Source organism: Typopeltis vanoorti, chromosome 26 (genome assembly GCF_054136105.1).
Source record: "Typopeltis vanoorti isolate ZY-2024b chromosome 26, IOZ_Tvanoo_1.0, whole genome shotgun sequence".
Lineage (NCBI taxonomy): Eukaryota > Metazoa > Arthropoda > Arachnida > Uropygi > Thelyphonidae > Typopeltis > Typopeltis vanoorti.
The window spans coordinates 20,587,705-20,602,891 of NC_143574.1; the positions used below are offsets into that span (position 1 = coordinate 20,587,705).

Below are 15,187 nucleotides of genomic sequence, written 5' to 3' on the forward strand. Positions count from 1 at the left end.
GTGGCATTTGTTTCTACAGCACCAGGCTGCCTAAAGTTTAATTCTAGTCATTGACTAGAGGAACTTTTTCTAAGTCTTATTTCAACTGGTTACCGAGTTAATCTATATATGTCATGGTCAAGTGGGTTTTTTGTCTCAAAGAAAATTAATCACAGAATTCACACTATTTCAGACAAATAACATATTGTGCTATGCTTAGGGACAATGAGATGGCAGCACTTCTCTGCCATCTCCTCACCGAATGTCATTTAAAATTAGCATAAAAGACATTAATGGATTTATATTTTCTACCAAAAGATGTGAGTAGACACTAGCATCTTGCGATGACTTGAATGTATTGACAAAGCTTTTCACATTAAGAACTGGGCATGGTAAACTGCCTTGAATTGTAAGTAGAAATAGATGATCCTCATCTATTTTCTTCTTTGAAAGTTCTAGAAATAATTCAAGCAACTTTTGTACAGTACTGCTTCCTGTTCTTCTTCAATATCAGTGATAAATACATACAATACTGTAGAAAGGATAAGAATGTGACTGGATGTAGGTTCTACTCCTCAAGGTCTTAGAGAGTCACAACTCTCTCAAATGATCGTTTGTAGCTTACTTTTTTTTTTTTTTAATGGGTATTCCTAGAATTGTTACAGGACCTTCTGCTAGTGTTAGCCCAAAGAGCAGATGTAACAGTGACACCTTGAGCACAAACTACTAATGTTGCTAAACAAAAAGTGCTAGAACACTAAGAGGCTATATTCACACACCCTGCTAACCTCACTTTCTGGCCTTCATTGGTGAGATTAAAAAGAAATTAATAATTTTATAGTATAGTGCCTTCCATAAAAAGGGAGACCATGTGCTTCTGTCAAACTCAGCCATTAACTTGGAATCCCTGTTTTTCAATTCAATCAACATTTTCTTATCTCACTTCATAGCTTTCATTTGCTAACATCACAGATCAAATCAGAATAAAAGCCAAATCATTTGCTACCAATCAAGATCTAAACAGTATTTTGGTTATTAGCTTAGACGATCCTCATCATTTTTCCAACACTGGATGTTTTTTTTTTTTTAACTAGATCTTGTTTATAAAGTTATTAATTTGTGTATGAAATAAACAACAGAATTAGAAAAACTAGAGGTTAGGGATTGACTAAATAACTTTGGGGAATATTTACAATGACAGTTATAATATACAAAGTTAAAATATACAAAGACTATATACAACACGGTATTCAAACCAATTTTAAACTTACGGATATGAGAACTGGATTAAAAACAAAACAGTTGATATAGTGTTAGTTAATTGCTCTTTGTCTATCTCCAAACTTTCCACAATTTCGATTTATATTTGATTTTGTTAATCAGACCTCAAGACCATAGATATGACAGTTCTGAGGAAAACTATGTGAAAGCATTAACAGCAGAATTCTATTAAAAATGAAGATATTATGAAGGAACTTGATATTGTTAGCATTTAGCAATGTGCTAGCAGAGTTAATCTCAGGTAGAATGGTCACTTAAACAGAATGGGAAAGGAAAGTTAGTTCAAAGAAAATTTGAAACAGAATACCAAGATCTCAGGAAAAAGATCCAGAAGAAGACCAAGAAGTAAGTGGATTTCTAAGTGCCTTAGAAGACCAAAACATAACAGATAACACTGAATTTCTGACAGATAAGACTAATTTTGAGGAAAACTGATGATAACAAACTTTTCATATAGTGTTCTATGCATCCTTGACAGCCCAAATCAGGAATCTGATGAAGTGATTTTTTTTTTAATGTTTAGCATTAAGAAAAGCAACCAAATTCAATTAACATACCTCATTCAAATTGTTGCACATTTATCTACATAAGCTCAGATTTTAAGTTTATTTATTTTTTGTTAGGAAGACTTACGATTTTCCTCCCATTTCTAAAGTAACTGGAGTTAAATATTTATTAGCAGCATCACGAACAATTCTTCCCACAGCTGATGAGCCAGTATAAAAGATGTAATCAAATCTTTCCTTTAACAATTCTGTTGTTTCAGATATCCCTCCCGTTATGACATGGTAACATTCCTAAAAATAAATTTAATTATAGATGTAAATTCTTAAATAATTCATTCTGTTTTTTAATAAATAACTTTTTCTGTTTTTCTTTTCTACTCTAATTTAGATGTATACATAATAAGTTAGCGTAAATGAGCATGATGTTCCATAAAACAGCGCTACATTCAAGTTCAGCTTAATCTTAAAAAAATGCATGTCACATAACTTAGTGTAAAATTCACCAAGTTATGTGACATGCATTTTTCACTCATGCCAGCATGTTAACTGAAATCCCCAAAAGTTTCAAATAACATGTACATAGATTTGATATGGTCAAATTTGTAAGTATTCCAGCTTTTTTTTTTTTTTTTTTTAACTTTTGCAACAGACAGGCCTAGTAGTGTTTATTCAAGTTTGAGATATATATACAATATTTCTCAGATGCATGACTAAAAGAAGCTTCAAATGGCACCGTAACATCACCATGCAACACGAACAAAATAATGGGCAAAAGAGTGCATCAATATCAAAATAACAATCACTCATTACCAATTTAGATTTATAAATATGTACCTGAAATGAAAATAATACAAATTAATAAGTGGAAGATTCGAAAAAAATAAAAATAAAAAATCTGCATGACATGACTTTATAATAGTAATTGTAATCAAGCACTACCCTTTAATGTTGAAAGTTTATTTTTCACTTGGTTAGACTATAATAAATTTAGTTTAATCCTTTATCCAAGTGTGAGCAAACAAAGTTTGCGCCTGAAAATATCTTCAGGACTGAATATGGTGTTGTACTACCTTACTGGGGTAAGGTAGTACAACACCAGGAAACTCATAGCAAAGGTGGACCAAGCTAACATCACTCTTATCCCAGTATCTCCCATAATGCAAAACACATCTCCTTGCGGATATGTATAATGTTATGCATTAAGGGATTGGCCACTACCCAGATTAATTTCAACCTTTATTGAGGTCTCTTCAGTGTAAGCCAGGCCCAGAGATGGAGATACCAGGCAGAAGCAATGCCAAAGTCATCTTTACCTATAGGAGTTGCCAAAAGGTGGCACACCTTTTGGCAACTCCTATTTCAAAAAATAAAATTTTTTGAAAGTTTCTTTGTGAAAAGTTCCAATTGTTTAGAATTTTGTAACAGAAAGTTAACATAAATATAAGATCAGAGCTAATAATCAGTGAAATAATAATAATAATAAATAACTATTTATTTGTGGTGCCATATGAAGTAATGTAAGAAGAAGAAGAATGAAGGAAAACGAATATGAAAAATCTAGAGTGGGTGAAAAATACGAATTTTCAGTTATCATTAGTATAATTGATGTACAATTTCTTTTGAATAAGAGTTCAAATTTATTTCCTAAAGAAATTTGTATTTCTGATGGAATTATTGTAAGATATGCATTGACAAAATCACCAGTTGGAATAAATTACCTGAAAGAGTTAAAAAACAGAATTCTTGGGTAATAAAATATAATCATCAGCTGAAGTGGGAAATTGGTTCACTATCTCTGGACAAACTAAGAAATTGGATAACAGAATCAACATGCTAATATCATATATTGCTCGCCAAATGAAGAGAAAAATCAAAATTATTAACGAATTTAATAGCCAGACCTGTTGTAGATTTAAATGAAATTGGATGCCCAAAACGTGAAAACATACCATGTACTTTTATATGTTTTTGGAAACATAGCCAAAGATTCTGTGCTTATATCAATGCTCAAAAATGTATGTATTGGTTTAAAAAAATAAAAATGTAACCATCAATTTTACTACAGTAACAAATTCCCAACAGTCACAAAGGAATAAACTTTCAGACGAGAGTCACATTGTCAAAAACCACATGATGGCAATTCCGCAACCATGGGAAGAACCTTTGAACAACAGTGCAAATTTAACAATAAGATAATTAAGGAACAAAAAATAGATTGTATTTTTCACTTTATTTATTTTCTGTATGTTAGATTCAGTAAATACAATTTGTAAATAATATTTCACACAAATAAATGTGTAAATTTAAATGAACAAATGGGTGTCGTTGATGTTTTATGCAATTTAAGTAAGACCATATATCCATATATATATATATATATATATATATATGGTCTTACTTAAATTTTTTTTTTTTTCTTGTTCTTGCCACAAACTAACCAGACTTTTTTTTTTTTTTTGAAAATCCACTCAGTCAATTAAAAGTTATTTGTTCATGCAAGCCCTCAAATATTTCAAGAAACTGTATCAACTCTTGGAAGCAAAAGGAATCAGGTATTAAATTAATAGCCAGAATTTCAGTGGAGAAAATTTCACCTGAAAAGTGACAATTTTGTTACTATATCTATAGATACCTCCACCAGACCAGAAAAAAAAAAAAAAAACAGTTGTGGTTAAAGTACGACTGCTAGAATTTGGTTATTTTACAGAGAGACTGTAGATATTTTAACCCATTACATTACCAAACTCTTAAAAAAAGCTTGGTGTAGAAAAGAAGGTACATTTTTCTTTTCTTTTCAAACATTTGTACATGATAAAAGTTTAAAAACATGACTGGCAGTCGAAACTTTTTTTTTTTTTCAAAACTTGACAACACATACTATTCCATTAGGAGAATGAAAAAAAAAAAAAAAGACAGATGTGATAGCTAAGAATGTAATTGTGTCTTTTGAAATGAATGAAGTACAAATGAATTTTTTTTTCTTGTGAAATTTCTTGTCACAAACTAACTAGACTCTTTTTTTTTTGAAAATCCATTCAGTGAATTAAAAGTCTTATTTGTTCATGCAAGCCCTCAATATTTCAAGAAACTGTGTCAACTCTTGGAAGCAAAAGGAATCAGGTATTAAATTAATAGCCAGAATTTTAGTGGAGAAGATTTCACCTGAAAAGAAACAAATTTGTTACTATATCTATAGATACCTTCACCAGACTAGGAAAAAAAACAGTTGTACCAAATTCTAACAATATGACTGTTAAAATTTGATTATTTTACAGAGAGACAGCAGATATTTTAGCCCATCACATTACTTAAACTCTTAGAAAGATTGCTATAGAAAATAAAAAGGCATCGTAGTGTGCAGATAACAAGTGAATCAACATGCAAATATCAAATATTGCTCGCCATAGGAAGAGAAAAATCAAAAGCATTAACTTACTTTATAGTCAGACCTGCTCTTGGTTTAAATGATGCCAAATGATGAAAACAATATGGGTATGAATTTTAAAACTTTGAAAAGCTGATGAATTTCGTGCTTACTGTGATCATAAATATTTATTTGAAGGTAAACCTTTTATTTTTCTTTACAATTTTTCTTTCTTTCTTCCTTTATTTATTTTTTATTTTATTTATTATTATTTTTTGATGGTTGACATTTGTTGCATATTGTTTTCAAAAAATATATGGTAGCCCTATTTACAGAAGAAATATATATATATAAATTTCCCTACTGTGAAATAAATGTCGGGCTGAGAGGACAACAGTCAATTGGTACTAACGGAAATGAGTCAAACAAGGATTTGATGGTAAATTGTTGCCTCTCCTGTAAAAACCATAGTTCAACTTGTTTGGAAATGTCACATGGAGAAAAATCACTTGAATTACACGTACTGTCTAAAGTTCCCATAGTCTGAAAGAGGATCGCCGAAAACTAAGCGAGTGGAAATTAATGAGCAATCTTCAAGAAAGACTAATGAAAAAATCTACAGTGTGGGGAAATGTGCAAGTCTGTGGGAACAAGCAACCATGGGAAATGATACCTTTTGAACAATACTGCAAGTCATCTAATACTGAATGTGATTAGTTATTTACAAAATGACTAACTAAAGTTCTCTCAGATTGAAAGAGGACCGAAAACTAAGACTGGAAATTAATGAGTAATCTTCAAGAAAGACTAATGAAAAAATCAACTGTGTGGGGGAAAAAAAATCATGCACATTTATTTATTTATTGCTCAGTTATTCTGGCTAGAAAATGTAGTTAACTGATTTTTAAAGTAAAATAGAGAAAAAAAAATTACTATTCCTAATACCAAATCTACCAGAATTCCAAAAACAGGAAGTGTGACAAAACATAGCATGAGGCACCGTGCAAAGGAATTAACATTACCAAACAGATGGAAATCTAAAGGATGTAGTCAACTAGATTTTCTGGTTATTTACAGAAATATCGTTCTTTCAACTCATATGTTTGTGTGTGTGTGTGTGTGTGTGTGTGTGTGTGTGTGTGTGTGTGTGTGTGTGTGTGTGTGTGTTGTGGATATAAAATTCAACTATTTTGGAATATCTATTCGCATTAAGAAGAGCCATTGTGGAAAGACCAAGTAATTTAAATTATCTAGACTACATACAAAAGTTGTTGTAATCCATTTAAGTCTCCATTTATTTTAATTTATTATTTTTTTAAATGCTGTTTGGTTTTTCTCTTGACTGTAAACTAAAAATACCAATAGCCAAACATTTTGTAAAAAAGATAATGTTAATTAGAAAAGTAATCAAGTTTAAGATCTTAAATGTAGACAAATCAAAATATTCAGATGAGTTATGTATATGAGAGAAAAAAAAAAGTGTTTGAGGGGACATCACCATATAATTAATTATTCTGAAAAGGTCGAAACGCTGCCACTATCTCGAGTCTACTCTAAGAATTCCCATAGTATTTAACAGGAAAGAAATAACTCAAACTATATTGGAAATTGGTACTGCCATCTATAGACAACCAAACACAAAACTTGATGACAATGACGGATGTTTGTCACCCTGAGAAATTCCAAGATATCTTATCTCGAAACATCGCCCACAATTCCATAGGCAAACCAAAACATCAAATGATGTCAGAGAGACATATGTTCCCCAGAAATTTCCAAACACATAACATCACAACTCCTTATCTCTAATAACACCCACAATGCTATATGGGAACCAAACACACCACGTGATGTCCCTGACAGAAGGGCCCTCCCCCAGCGAAATTTCAAACTCTATCTTATCAATATCCATCACCCATAATGCTATATGCAAGCCATTTACATATCTACATCTCATAACACACACATTCCATGACACTGACATCGCTTCCCCCATTCACCCTACCCCTATTTGGTTCATAGTTTCCCACCAATCACAACACGAATCCTTATCCACTAATATATCTTCCTTTTCCATTCAAAACAATAACGTCACTTATTTACAACTAACAAATGACGTCACACATCTTTATCTGATAACATACATCCAGGGCATGAACGTCGCTTCCCCCATTCACCCTGCCCCTATTTGGTTCAGAGTGTCCCACCAATCACGACACGATTCCTTATCTCTAAACATTACCCACAATTCCATACGCAAACCAAACAAACAACGTGACTTCACACACGTTCCCCAGAAAAATTCCAAACTCATGACGTCACACACACACAATGACGTCATCATCTGAACAACCAATCACGTCAAGATTCCTTATCTTATCTTGATCAGAGTCGCTACCCTACTACTAACATAATACTTTTTAAAAGTAGCAATTATGCCTTGATCTAATGGCTGAATGATGCTTGTTGTATTGGGTGTCAAAAACACTACCTGCACATTTGGATGTTCTAAATGCAGATGACTTGGTGCATTGTCAACAAATAATAAAACTTTAAAATCGGGGTTTTTTTGCTTCGTATATGTTTCCACTTCTGGTACAAAGGAATTATTGAACCACTGAGTAAATACAGCAGTTGTTACTCAGGCCTTTGTATTAGCCATCCAATGTACCGGCAGCTGTTTTAGATCTTTGCCTTTTGTCTTAGAGATCAATTTTACTAGGAGGCGGGGTTTCAACATTCGGTCCCTTGATGCATTGCTACAAAGTAACATCATTACTCGATCTTTGCTTGCTGTAAACCCACTTGCTTTTTTCTCAGACTTTGCGATGTAAGTTCGACTAGGCATTTTCTTCCAAAACAATATCCTGTTTCACCAGCATTAAACACTTGATCGGGACAATATCCACCATCTTCAATAATTTTGGCTAACTTCTATTGAAAAGTTTTGGCTGCTTCTTTATCTGCTGCTGCAACCTCTCCTGTAATCTTCACTTTATGAAGTGCATTCCTTTTTAAAAACTCTGTTAGCTATCCTTTGCTAGCCGAAAATTCTTTATTGGCCTGGGAAGCGGAAGTAGATGGCTCCAATTGCTTTATCTTTTCATAAAACCGAAGAGCTTTTTGTTTAAATAAATAACCATTTAAAGGAATTTTTCTTTGAGTTAATTCTTCAATCCAAATTACGAGCGCTCGTTTCATTTTTTCTAATAAAGCATCTCTTGAGTACGATGATAATTTGACACTTAGTTTTGTACTAGAAATTACAGCTTTTCTTATTGCAACTTCATTCTTTTTAATTGCTCTTTATAATAGATTCGCCTAAATTAAAATGTTTACCAATCGCTGTAGATCCCTCTCCTTTTGCTAAGCGATCTAAAATTGCAATTTTCATTTCCAAAGAAATTGCTTTTCTTTGGTGCCTTTTTTTTCTCCATTGGGCCAAATTAAATCTTTAAAATAAAAATTAGCAAAATTTAGACTTTCGATAATGAAAAGACAAACACATACTCTCATGCTAAATTATACTTCATGGACACTCACTGCTTACACGTCACCCATGTTATGCCAGAATGTGCTGCAACACGCTGTTCATTATGTACAGTGGTACATAAGTTTTGAAGCAACGCATCGCATAACTTCAAAACCGCATAAAAAGAGACCCGAGTGTATATAATTTCTTGGTATCTGAAATTTATAGGTTTGTATTTCGTCATAGAATCAGAGGATCTCATTGTAACTGAGATGGCATACCTGCCGTCAGCTGGAGAGAGTAATCAAAGCTTTATACAATAGGACCACTAACCTTTTATCTCTCATGGTGAAAGTTCTCTTCAGTATTGCAACGATTATCTAAGATATCTTCACAATCCTTGCAAGGGTTGCGAAGATATCTTAGATGAGCTGTCTTCACAACCCAATATGACTTCTGAACTTCAAATTTCTATCTATATCACCCCAAGATTCCATGCTTCCTCTACCTTTTCCAATATAACTCCACCAAGTCAGTATGAAGCATCCCATCTGTGGATCTCAAATTTCAAAATCTTATATATTCCCTCCTTTCCAGCTTATTTAAATCCAATTGAAAGGCTAAAACATCAGCACTATCATTAATAACCCATGCAAGCTTCACATCATCTAGCTACAAGCAACTGAATATCTCCCTGTAGTCCTATGACAATATCATTGAAGTAAGGATTGATGGTCACAGTACTGAACCCTATGAAACTCCATTTCCAACCCTCCTACTCCCTGATGCTGCACCCGGAAACTGCTTCTCAAAAAACAACTGATATCATATAGCAAGTTACTAATCCAATCCGCTAATCTAATATCCAAACCAATATGTTACAACTTAAAAACCAATTTGTCATGTGGCATTCTGTCAGATACCTTTGCAAAATCCAAAAAAAAAAAGACACCATATGCTTTACCCTCACTACTGCTCTTGTTTCTCTGTTGTAAAAGGTAACTAGATCACTAAAACAAGAGTGCCGCTTATCAAATTCATGGTGACTTGCAACAAGACTAAAGTCTGATACTGCATTCTACTGCCACCTTTGTCCCGTTGCAGGCCTTTCGTTAAACAGCCAAGTTAATGGCACTGTCAGTTCCACACATCATACTGCCTTTAAACATGTGGCAAAATTCCATCCAGCTCCCCCCACCCATCCCACAAACTGACATTTAGTGGTATTCTGAATACATCCTCTTCATTCAATTCTAAGGTTTCGCCATTCCTTATCCCTCTAAGAATAAAGCCTGCTATAACATAATGTAACATGAATAAAGTGACGAATAAAAAGTCCAATTATGACATCTGCATTGGTCACCCAAGTCCCATCTCTATTCAGCAAGGAAATCCAAATCCATCCATCATTTCTCTCCTGCTTGTCACATAGGTAAAAAACTTCTTGGGATTCTCCTTGGATTGCAGCTCTAGTTTCCTCTCATATTATAATTTTTCTCTTCTTACAATAATAATTGAGGAGGTTGAACAAGCTGAGAAATTTTGAGCAGAATAAAATTGAATTTCATATTGAAAAGAACACAAAGTTTTAAAGCAAATAAAAGTTGAGCAGCTTTCAGATGTGAACTGTAGACTAAAATACACAAAGATTATTCAAGAAAAAATAAAAGAATTTGAGAACAGGAACCAAACATTAAAGATTCAGTGGCAAATCCTGAAGAAAAAGCTGACTCATTCAGCCAGAGAGGCATGTGGTGAGGTTGTCTGCAAGGATAGAAAAATCAGAACTCCATGGTGGACACTGGAAGTTAAAGAGGCATGTCGAAAGTTCCTGGCAAATAAGTCAGCTTGTGCTCTTAGAGAATACAGAGATAAATGTAAGAAAGCTAAACACTGTGTAAAACTAGCTAAATAAAAGCCATGGGAAGACTTTGGTAAGGATACAGGAAATAAATATCAAGAAAGTGTCAAGTTATGCTGGAGTCTGTTGAAAAAGCTCAGAAATGGAGAAAAGAGTGCTGTAGAAGGAATTATAGATGATAAAGGTGACATGAAAACTGGTGAAAAAGATATCCTTAATGTATGGAGTAATTTTTTCGAAAAATTGCTAAATAAAACAAGTAGTGACAGCACAGTAGTAAAAAAACACTCAGTCAGGAATACATATCCATACTTGTAGTAGAAAAAGACATCAAAAGCCTAAATGTGGAAAGGCAGCAGGAGTAGATGATGTTCGAACAGAAATGCTTGAGTATGGAGGTATAAAAGTTTTACAGTGGCTGCACTGCATAGTTCAGAAGACCTGGACAGAGGGACAAATTCCAGATGATTGGAGTAGAGCTCTCATAGCCTCTATATATAAAAAGGGAAAGAAAACTGTATGTGAGAATTACAGAGGTATTTCCCTACTGTGTGCTCCTGGTAAGATTTATGCAAGTATACTTGAGAAACAGTTGAGAAGAATCGTGGAAGGGAAGCTTGGTAAAGAACAAGCTGGATTCAGGCCAAATAGAGGCTGTCAGGATTAGATCTTCACTTTACGACAAATAGCTGAGAAATTATGGGAATATAACAAAGATCTGTATTTAAGTTTTGTAGATCTGGAAAAGGCATATGACAAAGTGCCAAGAGAAAGGCTATTCAAAACGCTGGAGTGGTATGGTGTCAATGGAGCACTATATCAAGCAATAGTTAGTCTTTATTTGAGTTGTAAATCAGCAGTTAGAATTGAAGGAAGTTCAGGAAGATGGTTTAATGTTAAATCTGGTATCAGACGAGGTGTACATTATCCTCTCTGTTACTTATTATCTATATGGATCACATCATGAAGCAAAGTGGTATTAAACCTGATATCAAAATTGGAGATGTTAATCTCAGCTCTTTACTTTATGTGGATGATGTTACACTTCTAAATAAATCCAGTACAATTCTGCAAGATTCTCTGACTAAATTGAATAACTGTTGCAATAGATTTGGTATGAAGGTCAGCAATAACAAATTAATGACAATGAAAATAGGCAGAAGCATTGAAAATATCAACTGCATTGTGAATGGAGAACCTATAGAACAAGTAAAATATTTCAGCTACTAAGGCATGATTTTTAGTGAAAATGGTAAATTAAATATAGAAATAGACAACATCAATAAAGCTGGTAAGCTAAGAAGTCAACTGAATAAATTTATATGGACTAAGAGAGAAATTAGTCAAAACTAAATTAGCAGTACATTTGGCTAAAATTGGTTTGAACACCAATTTTAACTTATGGATCCGAGAGCTAGGTTAGAAATAAAACACTTGACCAAAGACTAGAAAATACAGATATGAGAGTCCTGAGAAAGATTACAGGATGAACAGATAGCATCGATGGCAATATACTATTAACAATGAGGATATTAGGTAAGAACTTAACGGTGTTAGCAGAGCTAATCTCAGGTGGTATGGTCACTTAAACAGAATGGGAGAGGAAAGATTAGCAAAACAAGTGTTCTCTGCCAGGTTGGCAGGAAAACAACCCAGAGGAAGACCAAGATATAGGTGGATTGATACGGTACAAAATGCCTTAGACGATAGAAATAAAAGATCTGATAATATTGGAGTCTTGACAGGTAACAGACTGATTTGGAGGAAAATTGTAGATAGGAAGTTAGTAATGATGTAAGTTTTTTTATGTAGTACTATCATATCATGTACACCCCTTGAGGATACATATCAGGAATTTGATGATGAATTCCTGTTTAATTTCTCTGGTCACTTATTTGATTCCAAATCATTTTATCTTCTTCACTCAAAGTATATGCAGTCTGCCATTGCCATAATCAATTTTTTCTTAAATATCTCCCATGCACTACTGACCTCTCTTCCTTCAAATTCTTTCATCCACTGTAATTAGAATTCCACATAAATGCAATTTATGTGAAATTAAAAGGCATTATGTGGAATGGAATATGCCTTGATACTTCTACATGCCTATTTGTCCTCCAACTCAGGACAATATAGATACTCTCACCAATTGGGGGGAAGCATGATATCTCAGTTCACAATAAGAATCCTCTGATGCTATGACCAAATCAAAGATCTTGATCCTTGTGTTCCTTACACTACATGCTGCCTAAGACAGTTTATTTGAATAATGAAACACTGTGAGTTAGCATATTGAAAAGAATCATAAAACCAGAGGAAAACTCACATAAAAAAACTTTATAAGCATAGAATTTTTGCCTAAGTACCATAGACATTGTCTGTACAAGATCACAGAATTGCAATTAAACATTAACAGACAATTCTAAAAAGAACCAGTAGCTAATGCAAAATATCTATAAAATGTCAATAATTCCCTAACTTATTTAAAAAAATTATACCTATTTAGAAAAATAAAGTCAGGAAAGATTAGCTGATTTAGAGAGTACTAGCTCCCACAAATGGAATAGATGTAGACCATTGGATCTGTTTAAGTTAGGACAGCTTTCCTGTTTGTCTGAAATAAGATAACCCACAAGAGCAGTGAATCTGGTAGATGCCTGGATAATTGAGAGGTGGAAGCTTGTCCTTAGGAAAAGAAGGTAAGGTGAGATCTTTTTAATGGGGCAAAAGGCAACAAAAATATTCAGTGGTTTTAAAACTTTCACTATACGTTCACTAATGCCATGCACATAAGGGATTAATTCCACCTTTTTTTTGTCTAATAGTTTTAAGGATTCTATCATCAAAACAGTTTTTAATAGTTATGGTATCTCTAGCTCTTCAAATACAGAAGAAATAACTCTCATTCCTGTCTCTTATGTGCATGGCATTAGTGAAATTTTCCTCTATCCCTTACTTCCACAATCTTTTGACTTTCTCCAATTTCAACTCCCCCCGATGTCTTTCATTCTCCCACCTTCTCTCACTCACACTACACCACCTCTCAAGCCTCCTAATTTCTTCAATCATCATCATCCTCAACTCAGTCTTCATGCCTTTTGTCTCCTTTCTCAGTAGTTCTATTTCTCTGACAAACTTGCTTTCAAATGACATTCATATACACAATCATGGCTATCAGCTAAGCCATCCCTCTCCGTCACAATGGATTGGCAGGCAGCTTGATTGTAGTTGTGTATAGTGGGAGAACTAAGTAGTAGGGAAGATGATGAGATTTGTGTAGCGAAATGGAGTAGTGCCTATCCGCAATGACTAATTCGAGGTGTCATGAAATAATAATATGCTAACACTACACTTAGATGTAATTCTAATAACATACTAACCATAAAAATAAGTAAACAGAAATATACAAATAGGAAAAATACTAATATTTCAAGGAACTGGAAAATCCATCCAATTACTACAAAAGGAATAGTGATTCACTTTAAAACAAAAGACAGAAATCAAAGTAACATCCAAGTAACAAGGAATAAAAATTAAGGTTTGACATGTTACCAACAAGAGCAGTTAACTATGTAAGAGACATTAAAAAAAAACATATAGAATTGTGTTTCAAGTTACTTAGTACTGAAAGTTTTTGCTCTCTTAAGGTTTCTGCCTAGTCTCTGACAAAAACCAACCAGTTTGAAACAGCTGTCAGGCTAGTGAAACCTTTGATCATCTCTCCTATAAGGTCCGGCTAGGGCAGCTCGTAAATATCGCCGAATGTATTCCAGTAAGCTCTCTGGTCAATTTCATACGAAACTTTTATAGTTTCTATATTTGGCTTTAAAATAACACTGGATTTAATATCCACTTAATTTTTATAAATTTGCATCGCTGAATTGAAGCCTTTTTGGCTCTTTATTTTAGTAAACATATAAAATTGTTATTAATAGAGATATGTGAATGTGTATTCACACACAGCATCAATCATACATAGCACTCAACACTCTCTGTTCTTGTGGAGGGAGGAGATCAGTTATTTGGAATAATAACTTCATTCTTTAACTGGAATTTGATATTCAGATATCAAACTGGCAAACTGCAAAACAAACATCAGAAAAATAGATTTTTAACTTATGGATCTGAGAGCTGGGTCAGAAGTAAAACACTTGACGAAAGACTAGAGACCGCAGATATGAGAGTCCTGAGAAAGATTAGAGGCATGAACAGATGGCATCAATGGAAATATCATATTAAAAATGAGGATATTAGGAAAGAACTTGACATTGTCAGCATCCAGGAATGCGTTAGCAGAGCTAATCTCAGGTGGTATGGTCACTTAAACAGAATGGGCGAAGAAAGATTAGCAAAACAAGTGTTCTCTGCCAGGTTGGCAGGAAAACAATCCAGAGGAAGACCAAGATATAGGTGGATTGATACGGTACAAAGTGCCTTAGACGATAGATATATAAGATCTGATAATGTTGGAGTCTTGACAAGTAAGAGACTGATTTGGAGGAAAATTGTAGATAGGAAGTTAGTAATGATGTAAATTTTTTTCATGTAGTACTATCATATCCTGTACACCCCCTTGAGGGTACATGGCAGGAATTTGATGATGATGATGAGATTTGAATCTCAGGAAAGGTTGATTAACTGGAAGGTGAAATATTAAGTCAGATGACTTAACTTGTTATGTATAGAATACAGAGTCCAGGAAACTTCTTGAAGATGTCACACAA

General features: G+C 33.7%; 1 protein-coding gene across 4 annotated transcripts in view; it reads right to left on the bottom strand.

The window, feature by feature from the left end:
* Positions 1 to 15,187, bottom strand: part of Aldh-III (Aldehyde dehydrogenase type III) — a 199,302-nt gene that overhangs the window by 48,427 nt on the left and 135,688 nt on the right. For all 4 annotated transcript variants that reach the window (XM_090415160.1, XM_090415161.1, XM_090415163.1 and 1 more), the window contains exon 6: positions 1,894 to 2,057. In XM_090415160.1, the coding sequence (XP_090271286.1) occupies positions 1,894 to 2,057 (164 nt within the window). The remainder of the gene's footprint in view (positions 1 to 1,893; positions 2,058 to 15,187) is intronic.